This window comes from Coregonus clupeaformis, chromosome 23 (assembly GCF_020615455.1).
Source record: "Coregonus clupeaformis isolate EN_2021a chromosome 23, ASM2061545v1, whole genome shotgun sequence".
NCBI classification, from domain to species: Eukaryota; Metazoa; Chordata; class Actinopteri; order Salmoniformes; family Salmonidae; genus Coregonus; species Coregonus clupeaformis.
In genome coordinates this window covers 3,364,835-3,385,881 of record NC_059214.1, presented here as the reverse complement: position 1 = coordinate 3,385,881, position 21,047 = coordinate 3,364,835, and the positions used below count along the sequence as shown (strand labels likewise).

The following is a 21,047-nucleotide window of genomic DNA, read 5'->3' as shown; positions in this document are numbered from 1 at the left end:
ACAATTGGGTACTTTTTCCACCACTGAATTTCAGTTTGTAACAAAACAAGAAAGTATAGTGTAGAGAATCATTGTACTATCTAAACCGCTGTGAAATATATTTTCCATAACCAAAAATATAGTATTTTCAGCTGTTTGAAGCTGGTGTACAAAAACGGAAGTAAAAGATGCTAAAACGAAACTTAAGAATGGGAAGCACAGAACAGATCTACCACTTCTTAGACTTGCATCCGACGAGAATGACATATCTATAACACGTATTTCTATGTGAATTTGGTCGGGTCGCCCAAAAAGTTACATATTGCAGCTTTATAGTGAAAAGTAGGAGCCAAATGTCTCTGTCTTGCTCTCGGTCACTCCCTTAACAGTACGATCCCTTCTCCACTGGCATGCATCTCCTCTCTCTCTCTCTGGCTCAGTGAGAACAGGGACAGTACGACAGCAAACATAAGCTTCAGGGCTCTGACTCTCAGGGAACGCTATACATTTGTATTGATCTCTCCTCTCTCCCTCCTGTACAGTCCCCTGCATCTGGAAACAATGGTCTAGAAGTAGCCCTGGCCAGTAAATCTACACTGAACAAAAATATAAACCGAACATATAAATTGTTCATCCCATGTTTCAGAAATGTTCCATATGCACAAAAAGCTTATTTCTCTCAAGTTTTGTGCACAAATGTGTTTACATTCCTGTTAGTGAGCATTTCTCCTTTGTCAAGATAATCCATCCACCTGGGAGATGTGGTATATCAAGAAGCTGATTAGAAACCATCTCAGGGAAGCTCATCTGCGTGCTCGTCATCCTCACCAGGGTCTTGACCTGACTACGGTTTGACATCGTGACCGACTTCAGTGGGCAAATGCTCACCTTCGATGGCCACTGGCACGTTGGAGAAGTGTGTGCTCTTCATGGATGAATCCCGGTTTTCAACTGTACCGGGCAGATGGCAGACAGCGTGTATGGTGTCGTGTGGGTGAGCGGTTTGCTGATGTCAACGTTGTGAACAGAGTGCCCCATGGTGGTGGTGGGGTTATGGTATGGGCAGGCACAAGCTACGGACAACGAACACAATTGCATTTTATCGATGGCAAGTTGAATGTACAGAGATAACGTGACGAGATCCTGAGGCCGATTGTCGTGCCATTCATCCGTCGCCATCACCTCATGTTTCAGCATGATAATGCATGGCCCCATGTCGCAAGGATCTGTACACAATTACTGGAAGCTGAAAATGTCCCAATTCTTCCATGGCCTGCATGCTCCCCAGACCCCCGCCAATATCCAGCAACTTCGCACAGTCATTGAAGAGGAGTGGAACAACGTTCCACAGCCACAATCAACAGGCTGATCAACTTTATGCTAAGGAGGTGTGTCGAGCTGAATGAGGCAAATGGTTGTCGCACCAGATACTGGCTGGTTTTCTGATCCATGCACCTACCTTTTTTTTAAGGTATCTGTGACCAACATATGCATATCTGTATTCCCAGTCATGTGAAATCCATAGATTATAGTCTAATGAATTTATTTCAATTGACTGATTTCCTTATATAAACTGTAACACAGCAAAATCTTTGAAATTGTTGCATGTTGCGTTTATATTTTTGTTCAGCGTAGTTCTGTTAGGCTGGTGAAGGGATCAGGGTGGTGATAAGATCTGTATATAGGCCATCAAATATAGAGGTTTTAATTAATCATGCTGGGTTTGGAGTTGGTGTGTGTGTGACAGTGGCCCCCTTTGCTCTATAGGGTACACCTGATTGCAAACACACATTTCCTTTCCCTGGTACTGACCCCACCCTGATTGGTGACCTGATGTGTCAACAGTCTCAGTGGACAGATGCCTGTATACATTCCTCACTGGACTGAATGGACTGATAGTAACCTCTCCTTCTCTTTCTCTCTCTCTCTCCCTCCCCCTCCTGTAGCAGGAGCAGGAGACCAGCTACACCATCCTGCGCTCTAAGGGTTGTAACGTGACGTTAAGCGGTCTGAAGGCAGACACCTCCTACCTGCTCCAGATCAGGGCCAGGACTGCAGCAGGATATGGAGCCAGCAGCAGGAGTTTTGAGTTTGAGACCAGCCCTGACTGTATGTACTTTTCTGATCCCACCAAATACAGTATTTTGTATGTAATTCAACACCAAGTGATGGATGGCAGTGATTCAATAGTTCGATTTTTATCATTGACCTGTGCCTGTACATGCTAATATTTCTCTCTCTCTCCTGCTCCTGTTCTCTTCTCCCTCTCTCTCCCTCTTTCTCCCTCTCTCTCCCTCTCTCTCCGTTCCCTCCCAGCATTCTCTATCTCCAGTGAGAGTAGTCAGGTGGTGTTGATAGCCATCTCCTCTGCTGCAGCCATCATCCTGCTCACTGTCCTCCTCTACATTGTGATTGGCAGGTCTGTACACCAATTGCACTGCACAAAGCACACTGACAACTCCGTCAGCTCCAATTACATGGCTCTGTCTTCATGGAGGTCCGCCTCTAAATGCAGAGATATACTGTACTGTCTGAGGATACTGTAGTAAGATATATCATATCCCTATACAGTATGCTCCTGGAATGGCTTGGCAGAGGATGCAATGCTTTTTATCCTACTCTTTTGTGTATGTAGTGTAAAGGGACACTGTGTGTCTGTCTTTACATTGACATTGTAGTCATTTAGCAGACGATCTTATCCAGAGCGACTTACAGGAGAAATTAGGGTTAAGTGCCTGGCTCAAGGGCACATCGACATATTTTTCACCTAGTCGCCTCGGGGATTCAAACCACCGACCTTTCGGTTACTGGCCCAGGGTTAATGTTGGCAGTTAGTACTGCAGTGAGAGTAGAACTCTCAGGCTCATTACTAGTCCTACAGATCCTGTTCGGGCTCAGAGCAAAGAGAAACACACCATGGTACACCAGGACTGACTGCTGCTGCTTTCCTCTGCACACACACACACACGCACACACACACGCACGCCAGGGTTTCCGTTATGAAAATGTGTCGGCAGACATTTCACCGGCAGCATTTTCATTTACTGGACATTTGAGAAATTTACCGGACCCATATGTATTGGGTGTGTAACCTGATTAGGGCGTCTACCCACGGTGCTCAGAATGACAGAAATCACATTTAGGTTATGGTAATTGTTCTTAACAAAACATGCAAGTCCAGGATACAATGACATGTGTTCTTACCGCACACTTTCAAGATGTTAGAACTGTCCACATGAATTTTTCCTCAGCCAACAAGACGAGTAACGAACAGCAAAATCACGACAGTTGGTGTGTGAGTTTCAAGTTTGGGGAAGCAAATTTCCACCATAAAAATGCACCTTTGTAATAAAGCATTCCATGCATCTTGTACTCTGCTGACACTGACAGATGAATAAAAATGATGTTGTTCATACAGTATAATAGGCCTACGAGAAGGGGAGACACAAATGGAATATGATGTCCCTCTAAACTGGAGGAACTTTTAAGTGGCACTGATCCAACAATGATAAAGAGTGAATCTGAGCAGTGCCCACTCACCAGGGATATGGCCGATGCTCTCCGCAGGTGCCAATAATCGGTAGGCCTACTGTTGTTCGCTCAATTAAGTTGAGAATTGTGATAGCTAAAAGACAGATTAGAGTATTTTCATTGTCTTCTCTTTACAGCAATAGCCATTTGTTTTCCAAGTATGTTTTCCTGCGTTTTTAATTTTGAAATATTGTGATATGCCTGGCTGGGCTTCTACTTTTCACTGACAGTCGCAACTCAACAATCATATATTTGGTATTTTCCAGGCACACTGCCGAAATTGCGCGGGCTGCCTTTTCTTCCGACTGTAGGCAATGCTTGCAACTTTTTTCCCCCCTCTGTGGCCAAATCATGCTTTAGTAGCCTGTTTGGAATGATTTCATTTATTTCTGTATAGACAAGAGTAGGCTAATTAGGCTATATAATTTAGGCAATTAATTCAATTTACTTAGGGAAAGCTTAGCTTCACCTAGCCTATGGACACTGTCATGCCCTGACCTTGAGAACCCTGTTATTCTCTAGTTAGTTTGGTCAGGGTGTGAATGTTGACATATCTAGTTTATCTATTTCTATGTTGGCCGGGTGTGGTTCCCAATCAGAGGCAGCTGTCGATCGTTGTCTCTGATTGGGGATCATACTTAGGCAGCCATTTTGGTCCAATCCTTTATACAATGAACGTGACAGAAGATCCCACCACCAACGGACCAAGCAGCGAGGCCAGGAGGAGCAGACACCCTGGACACAGGTGGGGAAGACATTTTGGACATGGGAGGAGATATTAGCCGGTAAAGGACCCTGGGCGAAGGAAGAAGCCCAGGCAGGAGAGGATCAACGGCGACGCCGACGGTGCCGACCGTGAAGGAAGCACTAGAGGCAGCCCCAACAAAAAATGTTTGGGGGGCACACAGAGCAGAAGGAGGAAGAGGAGGCCGCTATTATATAGGCCCTCCAAGACATGCAGCTCAGCACTCTGAGAGAGGAGATAACTACTTTACGGGGGCTGGTAGATAAGAGGGAGCAGGAGCTCTCCCTTCAGAGGGAAGTGCTGCAGGAGGCCCACAGGGAGAAGGAGTCAGTGGATGCTCGGAGAGAGGAGCTGGCTAGGCAACAGGAGGAGCTGAGAGAGGAGTTAACCCTAGAGCAAAAGAGAACGTTGTCCTTAGATCAGAGGCTGGCGGAGCCAGGTTTCAGAGTAAAGCCAACTCCCCGCACTCACCTTTAAGGAGCGTGGGACCATACCGGCACCCTGTTATGCTGTGATATGCACTGTATCTCCAGTGCGCATTCACAGCCCGGTGCCCGCGCCCCGCTCTTGCCGAGCTAAAATGAGCGTTCAGCCAGGACGGGTTGTGCCTGCTCCTCGCACCAAACCAGTGGTGCGTGTCTCCAGTCCGGTATGGCCCGTTCCTGCTCCTCGCACCAAACCAGTGGTGCGTGTCTCCAGCCCGGTGCGCCCCGTACCTGCTCCTCACACCAAACCAGTGGTGCGTGTCGCCAGCCCGGTACGCCCCGTACCTGCTCCTCGCACCAAACCAGTGGTGCGTGTCTCCAGTCCTGTACGGCCCGTACCTGCTCCTCGCACCAAACCAGTGGTGCGTGTCCCCAGCCCGGTACGGCCCGTGCCTGCTCCTCGCACCAGACCAGTGGTCCAGCTCCGGTTATCTGCTCCCTACCAGAGCCGGGGCAGGCCACTTCACCGGTGCCCAGTCCGGGTCCGGTCGTCTACTCTTCCCCCATGCCGGAGCCATCCGCTCCACCGGGGTCCGAGCCGGAGCCAGACGTCAACCCCTCTCCAGGGTCGGGGTCTCCTACACCAGGGTCCAGACAGGACTTGGTGCATCGTGGGAGGACTGAGAGAGGAAGCATCGTGCCGGACCAGGTGTGCTACGGGGAGGCAGGAAAAGAGAGGAGTGTACTGCGTCCGAAGCCAGAGCCGCCACCGAGGCTAGATGCCCACCCGGACCCTCCCCTATTGAGTCAGGTTTTTGCGGCCGGAGTCCGCACCTTAGGGGGTACTGTCATGCCCTGACCTTGAGAACCCTGTTATTCTCTAGTTAGTTTGGTCAGGGTGTGAATGTTGACATATCTAGTTTATCTATTTCTATGTTGGCCGGGTGTGGTTCCCAATCAGAGGCAGCTGTCGATCGTTGTCTCTGACTGGGGATCATACTTAGGCAGCCATTTTGCCTACCTATGTGGTGGGATCTTGTTTCTGTTTCTGTTTCGGCTTGTTGCTGTTAGCCTTTAGAAGTTCACGTTCAGTTGCTTTTGTTATTTTGTCTAGTGTTTATTTAATAAATTAAACATGTTTGCATACCATGCTGCACCTTGGTCCAATCCTTTATACAACGAATGTGACAGATGCGCCACCTATGAGCCTATGTCAATCTACTATCCCCCATTGTAGTAAAGTTTACCTATTCTATTGGTCAGCTTGTCGAGAAAGAAATAGCCCAAACAGACACTGGGATAGTGGTGGGACGATAGATCCATACAACTAGTAGGCCTACATCAAAAAACTTAACAAAGCAATGAGTCTGATGCAACAGATCAGAACGTTTAGCTTAAAATGTTGATGAACTATTATTTCTTAACATTATTAGCGCAGAAATGCACACAAAGCTGTAGGCTACGCGTGAATGTGCATTTGGCTACCGGACAATGAAAGAAAGTTGAAAACCAATAGAACATGAGAGAAATGGGCTACTGGTTTCAATGGCATATGTAAGTCTGTAATAAATAATTGCCTCCACGGATATGGCTGGATTTTGCCTAGGTTACTTTGAAGCAAGGTAAAACATGCCTCATAATATGTAGTAAAACGTTCAGGTTTCAAACAATTAAGTAGATATATGTTTTCAAAATGGATACTGCCTCCAGCTCATTGCAAAGTGGGTGTGACGCGCTGATGAAGCCTACTTTCAGTTGCCTGTGAATTTGAATGGCAAATGGGAAGCCCGCTTCAATTACCAGTTGAGAAATAAAAATAGTATCTCTTTTTAATTGGGGCTAAAAACTATTTTTAACGCACAATTACATTTAGAATTGTTGCACAATGATTGGGCTTATAAAAGCGATGTCTGACAGATTTTCCGCTCAAAGGCTCTGTATCTGTATGCTGTGGACGTGTGATAAATAAGATACATAACTAATATAGGCTACACATGCGGCAATTTAATTCCACTAAATGATGCAAATTAACCCCTAGACCGGTAAGCCAAAAGCAGGCTATTACTGGCTATCTGAAAGCCTGACACAAGCACACACATGCATGCACGCATACACACACACGCACACACATGCACACACATCGCTTACTATGCCCTCTGATGTAGGGTGAGGGAAAGTGAAGACTGATGGGTAAAGGTGTGACATTAACCTCTATCATTGTGACTGACAGGTTCTGTGGCTACAGAAGGTCTAAACACCCTGACGAGAAGAGACTGCACTTTGGCAATGGACACTGTAAGTACCTCATCCACCCCTCTGTCCGTCTGTCCGTCTGTCCGTCTGTCCGTCTGTCTGTCTGTCTGCATGCCTGCCTGTCTGTCTGTCTGCATGCCTGTCTGTCCGTGTGCTTGTCTGTCTATTGTTCTTCTAAAATATGTTGAGTCATTCCTCAGCATTAGTTAGGTACAGGGTCAGTGTGTTTGTGTACAGTATAATCCATCTCCTGATTGGGGTTTATTTGAAGAGCAACATGTTTTCCTTGGGGGCTGGCCACACTCATAAACTAACCTAGTGTTGTTCTTACACATGATGGATTGATTGGCCGGTCATCCATGCATGACACATGATGTAGTGTGTTTTGTGACCCACCCAAAGACTCATCTCCGCTGCCTATTCCTAACACACTGTCCCCCCCCAGTGCGTCTGCCAGGTATAAGAACCTATGTAGACCCTCACACCTATGAAGACCCCAGTCAGGCCGTCCATGAGTTTGCCAAGGAGCTGGATGCTTCCTGTATCGCCATCGACAAGGTGGTGGGAGCAGGTGAGACCAGAGACATGACACACACCCACACACATGCATGCACACACGCGCACACACACACACACACATATGCATGCAGGCACACACACTTCAATAACACATATCATTCATTTACGGTTACCTAAGACATCTTGAACAAAGTTTCCCACAGTAGCATTCATAGGGATCCCAAAGATATGTCACACACACTCCCACTCATTGGTATTCAGAGGCACAAAGAGAAGCTATTTGATAATAAGGTTGTTTGTTCTAAATGTAGCATTGAGAATGAGATTCATTTAACACTTCAGCTGGAGATTCCTGTGTTTTACTCCTCTCCTGCAATGGAGAGAGGGCGAGGCAGGGAATGGAGGGAGGAAGAGAAGAAGAGAGGAAGAATGAGGGATGGGCGGGAGAGAAGGGAGAGAAGGGTGGTATGGATATAGGGATGGATTGAGAGATGGGGAGTGGAGGAAGTGAGAGGGATGGAGGGATGGATGGATGGATTGAGAAATGGGAATGTAGAGAGGGAGATGGAAGAAGTAAAAGGAGGGATGGATAGAGGGATGGAGTGAGAAATCCTTGCTGCCTCACTGCTTTTAATAGAGTGCGTGCTGCTGGAGCAGAGGAGTATGGGTAACGTTATCGCACCTCCAGATGGGATATTATTTTACATTCCCCACATCTCCCTCTCTCCTCTCTCTCCTTTCTCCTCTAAACCTCTCTCCTCTCCTTTCTTTTTCACCCTTTCTCCACCTCTCTCCTCTTCCCTCTCTCCCAGATGTCTTCAGCAGGAGTGTAGACATGAACTTAATGCATTGTGATTCATGGGAATAGCAGGCAGTGGGAGAGCACATAGAGAGACACGCTAAAACACAAGGCAGCTGCACCATCTTACAGATGACCTGCACACATCAAAGTCTAAGAAAGCAGAGTGAGAGTTTGTGTCATTAATCACAGCTCTTCCTTGCTCATCAGAGGAGTGGATGGAGGATGGAGGGTGGGGTAATACTGACCCTGATGCTGGTCATCTCCCAACCTGTCCACTGGCCAACCACAGCCCAGCTCAGCCTAGCTCCAACCACAGCCTAGCTCCAACCACAGCCCAGCTCAGCCTAGCTCCAACCACAGCCCAGCACCAACCACAGCCCAGCTCAGCCTAGCTCCAACCACAGCCTAGCTTCAACCACAGCCTAGCTCAGCCTAGCTTCAACCACAGCCCAGCTCAGCCTAGCTTCAACCACAGCCCAGCTCTGCCTAGCTCCAACCACAGCCCAGCTCAGCCTAGCTCCAAACACAGCCCAGCTCAGCCTAGCTTCAACCACAGCCCAGCTCCAACCACAGCCCAGCTCAGCCTAGCTCCAATCACAGCCCAGCTCCAACCACAGCCCAGCTCAGCCTAGCTCCAACCACAGCCTAGCTTCAACCACAGCCTAACTCAGCCTAGCTTCAACCACAGCCCAGCTCAGCCTAGCTTCAACCACAGCCCAGCTCCAACCACAGCCCAGCTCAGCCTAGCTCCAACCACAGCCTAGCTTCAACCACAGCCTAGCTCAGCCTAGCTTCAACCACATCCTAGCTCAGCCTAGCTTCAACCACAGCCTAGCTCAGCCTAGCTCCAACTACAGCCCAGCTCAGCCTAGCTTCAACCACAGCCCAGCTCAGCCTAGCTTCAACCACAGCCCAGCTCAGCCTAGCTCCAACCACAGCCCAGCTCAGCCTAGCTCCAACCACAGCCCAGCTCAGCCTAGCTCCAACTACAGCCCAGCTCTGCCTAGCTCCAACCACAGCCCAGCAAGCAGCGTGCTGCTCTCTTTAGACAGCCTGTAATTATTCTAAGTCCTTCCAGACCCAATCTCAGGGCAGTACTTGCGTGTGTGTGTCTCTGACTCCGTACCGACCCTGTGTCTCTGATCCAACTCCGCTATGGGAAATGATCATACAGGAGAGAGGGCATGGACCGGGTCCACATGTCTTAGCTGTGACATCACTGTCCTACACACACATACCCTCTCCTCTTTGGCCAAGTCCCTGTCACCAGCCGTATCAGAGCGATGCTTGACCTCCCCTTCTGACTTTGAAGTGGTCTCTTTACCACAAAGTCCTGCCTAGGGAAACTATTCACCAGAGAGGCTCTGTAGCTCAGAGGGATACTACAGCTTGATCATACTGTATGTTATCACCATGCTGGAATGATGATTGGTCAGCTCTGATAACGTCTCATAGTTCTTTATATGATATGGAAAGTAGAGAGGGCATTTATAGACTGTGGCCAATGAAGTCAAGGTTCAATTAGTCGTTATCTCAGTGAGGGAGACGGATTTCAAGAAGGACATATGACTGCACCTGCTTATATTGGCCTATCATGTGTGTTTATTAAATTAGGTAAGAATTTCTGACTGGTTTGATCCAACTGAAATAAATCATAACGGTTATTCTGATGAAAAGTCATCAATAATAGCTCGTAGCCTCAGGTCCTTGGTATCAGTGCAGTGTGTGTATGTTTGTGGTTTTATAGGTGAGTTTGGGGAGGTGTGCAGCGGTCGTCTGCGTCTGCCCAGTAAGAAGGAGAACTGTGTGGCCATCAAGACTCTGAAGGCAGGATACACCGACAAACAGAGGCGAGATTTCCTGTCCGAAGCGTCCATTATGGGACAGTTTGACCATCCAAACATCATCAGGCTGGAGGGAGTGGTGACCAGGAGTAAGTACAGACCATATCTTACTATACAATCAAAATGAGAGGGCGGCAGGTAGCTTAGTGGTTAAGAGCGTTGTGCCAGTAACCGAGAGGTCGCTGGTTCTAATCCCTGAGCCGACTAGGTGAAAAATCTGTCGATGTACCCTTGAGCAAGGCACTTAACCCTAATTGCTCCTGTAAGTCACTCTGGATAAGAGCGTCTGCTAAATGACAAAAAAAAAATATATATATATAACAATGCATCACTCACTAAATCTTGGCGTGACATTTATGTATGTATGAAGTAGGCTATGCCTGGCCAGAGGGAGCCTCAAGAATTCTGCCCATAGAGAACCTTGGACAGAATGTGTTGTTAGTTGTACACTGAACAATGCTATGAAGCTGGCCAACACCTTCACAAGAGAAGCAATTTTTATTGAGTTCTAATGGCTTGAATCTCACCAGATCAATGTAATCTGATCAAACAGTCCCTATATGTTTAAATCTTAGCCTCCCTCCCGAGGCTCATTAACATAGCTAGTCTTACACACCAACACATAGTTCCCTTAAAGGAAATGACTAAAAAAACTGTGAAATAATTGCTTTGACCTCTGGTCCACAATCAGAGCCGGTCTTCACCACACACACACACACACACACACACACATATTACCATTATACTGCAGTTCTGGCCATGTCGTTATACTGAACAGTTAAACCTGTAAAATATCTCGCTCTGATTGCTCTACAACAGATGAACTGATCATTCCACAGGCAGTCTTGTTAAACTCATAGTAAAACTTTACAGAGGTTAGCCAGTTTAGGTCAACTTGACCAGCAGGCCAGAACAGATCTGTTTTAATGATGTTTCATGTCCAGTTGTAGCCCAGCCATGGAGTTCTGAATCATAATATAGTTGAATGTAGTTATACGATATCTAAAATTAACTTGGTTGCCTTGAAGAAGTTCTATTGAAGTTCTGAATATCCATAAGGATTATATATGATATGGTCGCTGCTTATCTTTTCTTTTTTTTGCCATGGAAGCTAAGATTTCTTCTGGAAAACAGACTTAAAAGCTACAAAAGGAAATCCTGTGTATTCTAGTTGACAGTTAGATAAAGCCACAGTGGCTTGTGAAGACTGTCTCTCAGCATTATGACAGGACCAATTACTTAGCGAAGTCAGTGAAAACCCACTCAGATACAGTATGTTTCCCATTAATCTGGCTGTAAATAGAATCTGGACAGGAATGCAAAATGGCCTCATCATATAGGGATTTTATTTGTCTCATAAATCTTACAGCACTCTGACTATTAAAGCCCTGAAGGTGAATAATGCCAGGGCTAATTGCAAATGACTGCAGTTTGTTTCTGTTTTTAGGACAGAATGAGGGGAGAACATAGTAGTGTGTGTGTGTCTGTGTGTTGGAGGGGTACTCTATGATTGAGAGCTGGCTCTTAGGGGTTTGGTTGGCATGTGAGAACAGACACACACATATACACACACACACACGGTCCTGTCTGTGGCGTAGGGTGATTTATTAACCCAGTCCTGTTAATTCTTAATAATCCAGAGACTGTCACACCTCATTAACCCTGCTGCTGCTTTTGGCTGCATCGCTAAGGGCTACACACACACACACACACACACACACACACACACACACACACACACACACACACACACCACAGAGGAGAGGAGAGGAGAGGAGAGGAGAGGAGAGGAGAGGAGAGGAGAGAGAGGAGAGGAGAGGAGAGGAGAGGAGAGGAGAGGAGAGGAGAAAAGGGGGAGGGGGTTTAGGGAGTCTGTTTTATCTGAAACTATAAAGGCTGTCCTGTGAAGTGAATGGGAAAATCCATCAGGGTCTTATAGAGGGGGGTGTTGGGCCAATCCATCAGGGTCTTATAGAGATAGGGGGGGGGGTGTTTAATTATGTCTATGACTGTGTTTGGGCCAGCAGACCTTATGTGAAGGGAAAGTGCTGTTATTATCTAGATGAGTAACAGGTTGGACTGTCAGTCAGCCCTTATCACTACACTGTAAAATCTAGACCTAGTTCATGAGATGGAATGAAAAAGGTGTCCTCACTCACTTTAATTTTACAGTTCCAGGGTTTGTAGTTCATGAGATTATATTCTATAAATGTTGCTGGTACTCAAGCAGCAGAAAATGAAATGTGCTGGTTGTGGTAAGGTTGAACCACTGCTCTGACCAACCTAGTCTTGTTTTAGCTCACCATTTAAACGCAAGCAGTTTGTGAGGCAGCCAGTTTTATTAATTGACGTTTATTTTTCCAAAGAGGGTTATAAATGTGTTTCTTTTTACAGCAGGTTCCATCATCCCCTTCCTCTGACAGATCTGTAAATGAGTTCTGCATTGCCAGATGTGGAGTTTCACTTTGATACATTTACAACATGCGTGACGGAGAGGGGGGATGGAGGGAGGTGGAAAGAGGGATGGGGAGGATGTGGGAGAGCGAGGGAGGGAGGGTGAAGAGGGGGGAATCCGTAACCATCTGTGACACAAACCTGTCGTGACACCAGTGCTGTTCATTTGACTACGGCTGACTTGAAGTCATTTCCCCCCTCGTTTCTATCTGTTCTAAACCTCCTCTCCACTGATCTCCTCTCCTCTCCTCTCCTCTCCTCTGGTCTAGTGAATCAGGACCAGATGATAACACTCCAGATTTATAGTAACTGTTTCTGCTGCTGCTGGAATAAAGATGTCCCACTCTGACAGGTGACCCAGAGGACCTGTACACTCAGCCCTGCATGGGCCCTTTCATCCTGCTAGAGGAAGCACTGCTGAACCCAATGTTTATGTGTGTGCGTGTGTGTGAATGTGTTTTGCCATATATGAATAATTCTCTAACCTCGCAGTTTCTCTCCTCTCTTCAGGTAAACCTGTGATGATAGTAACTGAATACATGGAGAATGGATCCTTGGACAGCTTTCTGAGAGTGAGTTTAAAACATTACTCAGCTAAACTAGACTTATCTTTACACGCCATACAACAGTACACTCTTAGAAAAAAAGGTGCTAAGTAGAACCATTTTTTTTATTTTTTTTTATTTCACCTTTATTTAACCAGGTAAGCCAGTTGAGAACAGGTTCTCATTTACAACTGCGACCTGGCCAAGATAAAGCAAAGTAGTGCAATAAAAACAACACAGAGTTACATATGGGGTAAAAAACATAAAGTCAGAAATACAACAGAAAATATATATACAGTGTGTGCAAATGTAGCAAGTTATGGAGGTAAGGCAATAAATAGGCTAACCATACAGGGTTCTTCGGTTTGTCCCCATAGGGGAACCCTTTTTGGTGCTAAGTAGAACCCTTTGCAGAGGGTTCTATCTATAACCCGCTATGTAAGGTTCTTCAAAGAACACCCTGTATATGATTCTACCTAGAACCCTCGATGAAGGGTCCTGCCTAGCACCCTCTATGACGGGTTCTACCAAAAACCATTTTATAATCTAAAGGTTCTTCCTAGAACCGTCTATGAAGGGTTCTACCGAGAACCATTTTATATTTGGAGGGTTATTCCTAGAACCCTCTGAACGGTTCCAACAGCCTTACTAGCCTTTAAAATAGTATTATTTATGACAATGCATATATCATAAGGCCTTTCTTTGAGGGCCTAGTTATGCCCTAACACAGTGGTGTTAGGAATATCCTGGTTTACAGGCCACATCAGGCCTGCAAGTCACATTATGCTGCTTTGCAAAGTTATGTTTTATTCCTATTGGAATCCTGCCAGAGTTAGGATATACAACAAGTGGAATTGTTAATCACCTGCAACCTGCATTCAGAATGCCTGCCAGGGTAGGGAAGATTGAATACTGAGACTACCTACATTTTTTAAACTGGAACAACCATCTCAGTAACAGGTGCTATAAATCCAACAGATTCATAAATCCAACAGATTCGATTAGTTTAGAAAACTGTATGTTATTTATCTTTGTGTTGCATAACATTTATCAACCAATCAATGCAAAAACACAGATATTACAGTAAAACAAACAATTCTTAAAATCTCTCTGCAATAGAGCATGCTGGGAAATATGATATATGGTTCTATGGAGAACCCTTCTTGTCTTCCAAAGACTCCTTCTTGGCTTCCAAATAATCATCAAAGAAGCCTTTCTTCCAAAAACGGTGTGCCTGTGTGTCTGCACAGCATCCCTTCTGATAGAAAAGGGAGTAGCTGCAACCTTGTCCAGCTATTTCCTCTGGTCGTAGAGTGGCCTGGCTTTTATCACAGGGAACTGTCATACCACACATACACACACATACAGACACACACACACACACACACAGTCATCCCTCTCCTCCGCACCACATTACTGTACCTCATGTTTGTGTTATGACTATATGACTGTAGCAGCTTTGATCCGACTCAGCCTGTCTCTACCAGGTGGTCTGGGCTTTATATAGTGCCCTGGAAAACACCATCTATTTAGTCAAAGACTCTGGCATGGTATTGTCAGGCCTATTTGGTTGTGGAAATTAGGATTGTACAATTCACTTTCAAATGACCAAGTTAATGTCAGAGGTGATTTGAAAGGTTAATGTAATTGGTTTGAATATTAATATATGAATGTTCCGCTGTATTTCGAGTGGCGCAGTGGTCAAAGGCACTGCATTGCAGTGCTAGCTGTGCCACTAGAGATCCTGGTTCGAATCCAGGCTCTGTCGTAGCCGGCCGTGACCGGGAGACCCATGGGGCGGCGCGCAATTGGCCCAGCGTTGTCCAGGGTAGGGGAGGGAATGGCCGGCAGGGATGTAGCTCAGTTGGTAGAGCATGGCGTTTGCAACGCCAGGGTTGTGGGTTCGATTCCCACAGGGGGTATGAAAAAATAAAAAATAATGTATGCACTAACTGTAAGTCGCTCTGGATAAGAGCGTCTGCTAAAATGTAAATGTCATATTCATTCTGTTTTTCAATCCAGTCTCATCTGTTTTAGAGGTATGACATTCCACTTGTGACTGATTCTATCTCTGTTTCGCTCTCTCTCTCTCTCTCTCTCTCTCTCTCTCTCTCTCTCTCTCTCTCTCTCTTCCCCTTCTCTCTTCAACCCTCTTCCTCCTCTGCCTGCTCCTTAAAGAAACACGATGCCCAGTTTACTGGTATCCAGTTGGTGGGCATGCTGCGTGGCATTGCGTCGGGCATGAAGTACCTGTCTGACATGGGCTACGTCCACAGAGACCTGGCTGCCCGCAACATTCTGGTCAACAGCAACCTGGTGTGTAAGGTGTCTGACTTCGGCCTGTCCAGAGTCCTGGAGGATGACCCCGAGGCTGCTTACACCACACGGGTAAGACATGTTTGTTGGATTTATCAATGAGAACAGATGGGTTTAATAGTTGTTTGTGACAGAGACAGGATAATATCCACAGCAAATTTGCAAGTGTTAAAATCTTGGTGTTAAGGTAAAAAGTGAGTGTTATATCTGAGTGTTGATTCTACATGCGGTAAATAAATGAAGTGTTATTTGAATCACAGTGGAATCAACACTGGTGTTGTTACTCGAGTGTGTTGAGTTCATTTACGTTAACTCTCTAAATGAAAAAGACGTGGGAGGGGCCTCATGCTTTGTTGCAGGTAGATTTTTAGAATAGTTTGTTTTAATATCTATGTTTCTGCATGCACGTTGATTGATTAGTTGATCTTATACTATGCAAAGATAAATAACTAAAACAATTCTAAACTAGTCCAATGTGTAAGGGTTTGGATTTATTGCACCCGTTACTGAGATGGTTGTTCCAGTTTAGATGGTTTAGGTAGTCTTGTTTGTCTAGTCCTTCACCATAGCAGTCATTCTGAATGCAGGTTGTGGGTGATAAAATATTCCAAGTGTTGGATATCCTCTCTCTGACTGGATTCCGATAGGAATTACTAATCACTTCACAAACCATCTTATTGTGACTTGCAGGTCTGATGTGGCCCATGAGCCAAGATTTTCAGACCACAATGTTGAGGATAACTAGGCTATAAGTAAAGGCCTTATGAAATGTCTAATATGTGGTCATGAAGGGTTTACTTTTCAAACACACTTAGGCAGTCACTTGGTGTAGGCTTCAGGACTAGAAGTTATGGAATGCAACAACCATGTCTCTGTCACTAGCAAATACAGTAATGGGTGGGTATCTCTCACATTCACATGAAAGGAATCCTGGGAAATATGCAAATAAGGATTTACAACCTCCAATGTTAAAACAACACCCCCCCAAAACAAATATATAATAACGTATAATGTAATGCTACAGTTGTTATTCCCTAACACAAAAAAAGTGTAACAGCATCAACTCTAATAAAGTGTTAATTTAAGTTGGAATTTGCAACACCCATGGTGTTAGGGACCAACACTCTATGGGTGTTAGTTTGTGAACACTTTGAAAAGTGTTAGTTTAACACTATTTTGGTGGGTCACATATAATTTCTAAGAAAGTGTTAGGTTTAACACTGTGGGTGTTAAAATTCTGATCTCAAATTTGCTGTGTGGGGTGAGAGTCTGCCATGTACTGTAAGAACCCCCTCTGTCCATAACTCTGGTGTCTAATAGTGAGTGGACAGGTTGCTGTGGACAGAGATAATGGTTATCACGGTCAGACATAGCTGAGCTGACCAACCTCTGTCTCAGGTGTACACAGAAGGGCATCTCTCCACACAACAAATTAGAGATCAGAATGTTTTAACATCCACAGTGCTAAATCTAACACTTACTTAGTGTGACCCACCAAAAGAGTGTTAAACTAACACCAAGTGAGTGCCTTATTGAATATTTTGTCATAAAACATCTATTATTTATGACAATACATAAAAAAGTTTGACAATACCATACTTCGACAGCCTAGTTTTACCCTAACACAGTGGTCTGAAACTTCTGGTTTGCAGGCCACATCACATCGGCAAGTCATATTATGCTGGCTTTCAAAGTGTTATATAATTCCTATTGGAATCCAGCCAGAGTTAGGACATCCAACAATTGGAACTTTTAATCACTCGCAATCTACAGTTAGAATGACTGCTAAGGTAGGGAAGATTGATAAATGAGACTACCTAAACCTTCTAAACTGGAACAACCATCTCAATAACGAGTGAAATAAGTCTAACCACTTACAGATTGGATTAGTTTAGAAAAATGTATGTTATTTATCTTTGTGCAGTATAAGATCAATTAATCAATCAATGTTCATGCAGAAACATAGATATTAAAACAAACTATTCTAAAAAGCAATCTCCAACAAAGCATGCTGGGAAATATGATAATGACATGTCTTTTTCACTCTGAGAGAGTTAACGAAAATTAATTCAAAACAGTTGAGTAGCAACACCACCACCTTGTTAACACTTCGCCAGGTGGCGTCAATTTCAAATCCCACTGGCGTTAACCCCACTAGAATCAGCACTCAGCTGTAACACTTTTTACCTCAACACCAAGATTTTAACACCCGCAAATTTGCTGTGTATCGCTCACTCCCTTTCTGTCGCTCTATCTCCCCCTCGCCAGCACTCTCTGTGAATACATGCTGTCCATGAGACAAATCACCTCATATGTCACATACACATGCACAGACACACACACCGACACACAAACGTCTGGCCTCTCAGCAGTGCGGAACGGGACAGCCAGTACATAAATAAAATCAGGGCGAGATAACGGCAACATAAATGTTTGTGTTCTCCTGAAGGATTATGGGAAAGGAATGACAAACATAGTAGATAAGCAAAATCAAGAGGGCTTTGTATCCAACCTATCCCCATAACATTGTGTGTGTGTGTGTGTGGTCACCTTGTGGCCTGACATTAGTATGCAGGGCTCTGCTTCAGACCCCCATGTTAAATAAACACTCACAGAGACTTCACTCCCACAAACTCATGACCTAAAATATGCTGATAGACTTCCCCTAGTGTGTCACTAGTAATAGAGCTGAGTTCCCATCCATTCTACAGTTATGAATGTATCAGACCCAGTAGGCCGTTGCCTCTCCCTCCCTCTTCTGTCAGACCACTCTGCTGTTCTGTCAGCCCTGTCTGTGTCTCAGTGGTGTCATACTGTACCATCATTAGAGGTATAGTCCTTGTTCTCCTGAGGCTGGCTGGGTTTATATAAACTCACAATGGATGTATTTATTTGTGTGTGTTTGTGTGTGTGTGTGCGCGTGTGTGTGCACATCTGTGTGTGTTCGTGTGTGTGTGCATATCTGTGTGTGGTGTGTGTGTGTGTGCTCCTGCGTGCATGTGTGACATCACTGGGGCCGAACTCCCTGCCATCCAGGACCAGGCGGTGTCAGAGGAAGGCCCGAAAAACAGCCAAAGAATCCAGCCATCCAAGCCATAGACTGTTCACTCTGCTACCGTCCGGCAAACGGTACCGGAGCATCTGCTCTCGGACCAACAGGCTCTAAATAGCCATAAGACTGCTAAATAGTCAATTTAATGGTTACACAGGCTATCTGCACTGACCCTATCTTGCACTGACTCTATCCACACTCACAAGACTATACACTGAGTGCACAAAACATTATGAACACCTGCTCTTTCCATGGCATGGACTGGCCAGGTGAATCCAGTTGAAAGCTATGATCCCTTATTGATGTCACTTGTTAAATCCACTTCATCAGTGTAGATGAAGGAGAGGAGACAGGTTAAATAAGGATTTTTAAGCCTTGAGACAATTGAGACATGGATTGTGGGTGTGTGCCATTCAGAGGGTGAAAGGGCAAGACAAAATATTTGAAGGGGGTGTGGTTGTAGGTGCCAGGCACACAGGTTTGTGTCAAGAACTGCAACGCTGCTAGGTTTTTCACGCTCAACAGTTTGACGTGTGTATCAAGAATGGTCCACCACCCAAAGGACATTCAGACAACTTGAAACAACTGTGGGATGCATTGGAGTCAACATGGGCCAGCATCCCTGTGGAAAGCTTTCGACACCTTGTAGAGTCCATGCCCCGACGAATTGAGGCTGTTCTGAGGGCAAAAGGGGGTGCAACTCAATATTAGGAAGGTGTTCTTAATGGTTTGTACACTCAGTGTATACGCACACCACACTTACTCACACACACACTACACTGACACACAAAACCCACACACATTCAAATACGCCCACACAAACATAATACACACACGCATACCGACACAACGCACACACAAACACACACACTTTTACACTCATCATATGCTACTGCTACTCTGTTCTTTATTTTACTCTTAGGGAGGGAACGTTATTTATAATAATGGTTACGTGGAGAAAATCTGACCTCTGAAATGAAAATGGATGGCCCTTCCTTCAGCAACATATATTTTACCTAAACCCTCCCTGAACGCTTGAAAAAAAACTAGTCACCCTCGCCTATACCCAAAATAATAATTGAAACAAAGTGGATAGCAAAGAACGTGTCTACCATTTACCCCCACTTCTTGGACAGACCAGAGCCTTAGATATGCAGTTTTAGAAACTGTTCTTCATCTTGTAAGCGTTACATGGCAACGCAGGATTTTTGATTGTGCACAGGGCTGAAGGCCAGTGTCACGTTCGTCGTAATAAGTGGACCAAGGCGCAGCGTGATATGCGTACATACTTTTAATAGTACTTAATACACGATACAACAAAACAACAAAACGAAACGTGAAGTCCTCGGTTAACAAACACAAACCTACACGGAACAAGATCCCACAAATGACAAGTGCACAACAGGCTGCCTAAGTATGGTTCCCAATCAGAGACAACAAGACACAGCTGCCTCCGATTGGGAACCACCCCGGCCAACACAGAAACACACGATCTAGAAAAGAACACATAGAAAACAAAACATAGACACTACACATATAAACTAACACCCTGGCTCAACATATAAGAGTCCCCAGAGCCAGGGCGTGACAGCCAGAAGGTTGTGGGTTCGCAGACCAGCGTGGACAAGAGTAGGGGTGGAGAGATCTCCTTTATAGTAATTGCATTAATCTATCATCGTATTTGCAGGTCTGAGAAAAATAGCCTTTTACAAACATTTCATGCAATTCTACGTCCTTTCACAAATAAGCGGAATATCTTTTTAATACCAAAGAAATTGCCAAAATTACAGGCTAAGAATGGACAGTGTGTTCATCTTATCATATTTCTCCAATGCAAAATCAGTGAGTCTTGTTTGCAACGAAACTGTCCCTGTTTGCAAATAATTAAATCTGAGACGTTATGAGGTATCTGAGCATGGTACATTCAAAAGTTGGACCTACCTTTCCACCCCAGACAGAGTAGGCCTACCGACACAGAAAACGTTAAGCTTTAACTGCTGGCTACTCTTCTTCCATGGCTTAACCCAATGAGAGAAAGTCTTTCCCTAAAAGCTGTCAAGGTTTGTACATCTTCTATTGTACAGAAAGTGAATAGCTTAATCAATTGATAGTGACAGAATTAGAGTACTTCCCAAGCAAAGTCAGCCTCTGAATATCAAAGAAACGGAACAATGATATCCCCATATGCAGCGGAGTCACGTCTTTCCCAAGTATTTTACAGCATGTTTCTAGCATAAAGCATCGCAGATCAAAGCGCTGTTATAAATCACTTTATATAATCGGATCTGTTTTATTTTCTTCGAACTCTAAACTAACAAGGGGTAGGCCTGTGCTTTTTGCCATTTTCTTTAATAAATGTAGGTTTTGGTTTAACTTAACAACCCTTCACTGACACGGAGATAGGCTATTTAAAGAGTGCATGGTGGGTGGAGGAATTGACCAACAAATCTATGGATATAGCAGCCTATAGCTTCATTTTGTCTGTCGAACAGGTAGTCCAATCTATTATTTCTTAAATAGGAAGAAATGGCTACAACACAAAGCCCTCTTGATGTTAGTAAAGTCTAATGAAAATGAAGACG

The 21,047-nt window shown here is 44.9% G+C and overlaps 1 protein-coding gene across 2 annotated transcripts in view; it reads left to right on the top strand.

Moving 5' to 3' along the window:
* Positions 1–21,047, top strand: part of LOC121536910 (ephrin type-A receptor 3) — a 132,610-nt gene that overhangs the window by 93,042 nt on the left and 18,521 nt on the right. For both annotated transcript variants that reach the window (XM_041844551.1, XM_041844552.1), the window contains exons 7-13: positions 1,926–2,088; positions 2,296–2,398; positions 6,911–6,975; positions 7,379–7,504; positions 10,002–10,187; positions 13,063–13,124; positions 15,276–15,485. In XM_041844551.1, the coding sequence (XP_041700485.1) occupies positions 1,926–2,088; positions 2,296–2,398; positions 6,911–6,975; positions 7,379–7,504; positions 10,002–10,187; positions 13,063–13,124; positions 15,276–15,485 (915 nt within the window). The remainder of the gene's footprint in view (positions 1–1,925; positions 2,089–2,295; positions 2,399–6,910; positions 6,976–7,378; positions 7,505–10,001; positions 10,188–13,062; positions 13,125–15,275; positions 15,486–21,047) is intronic.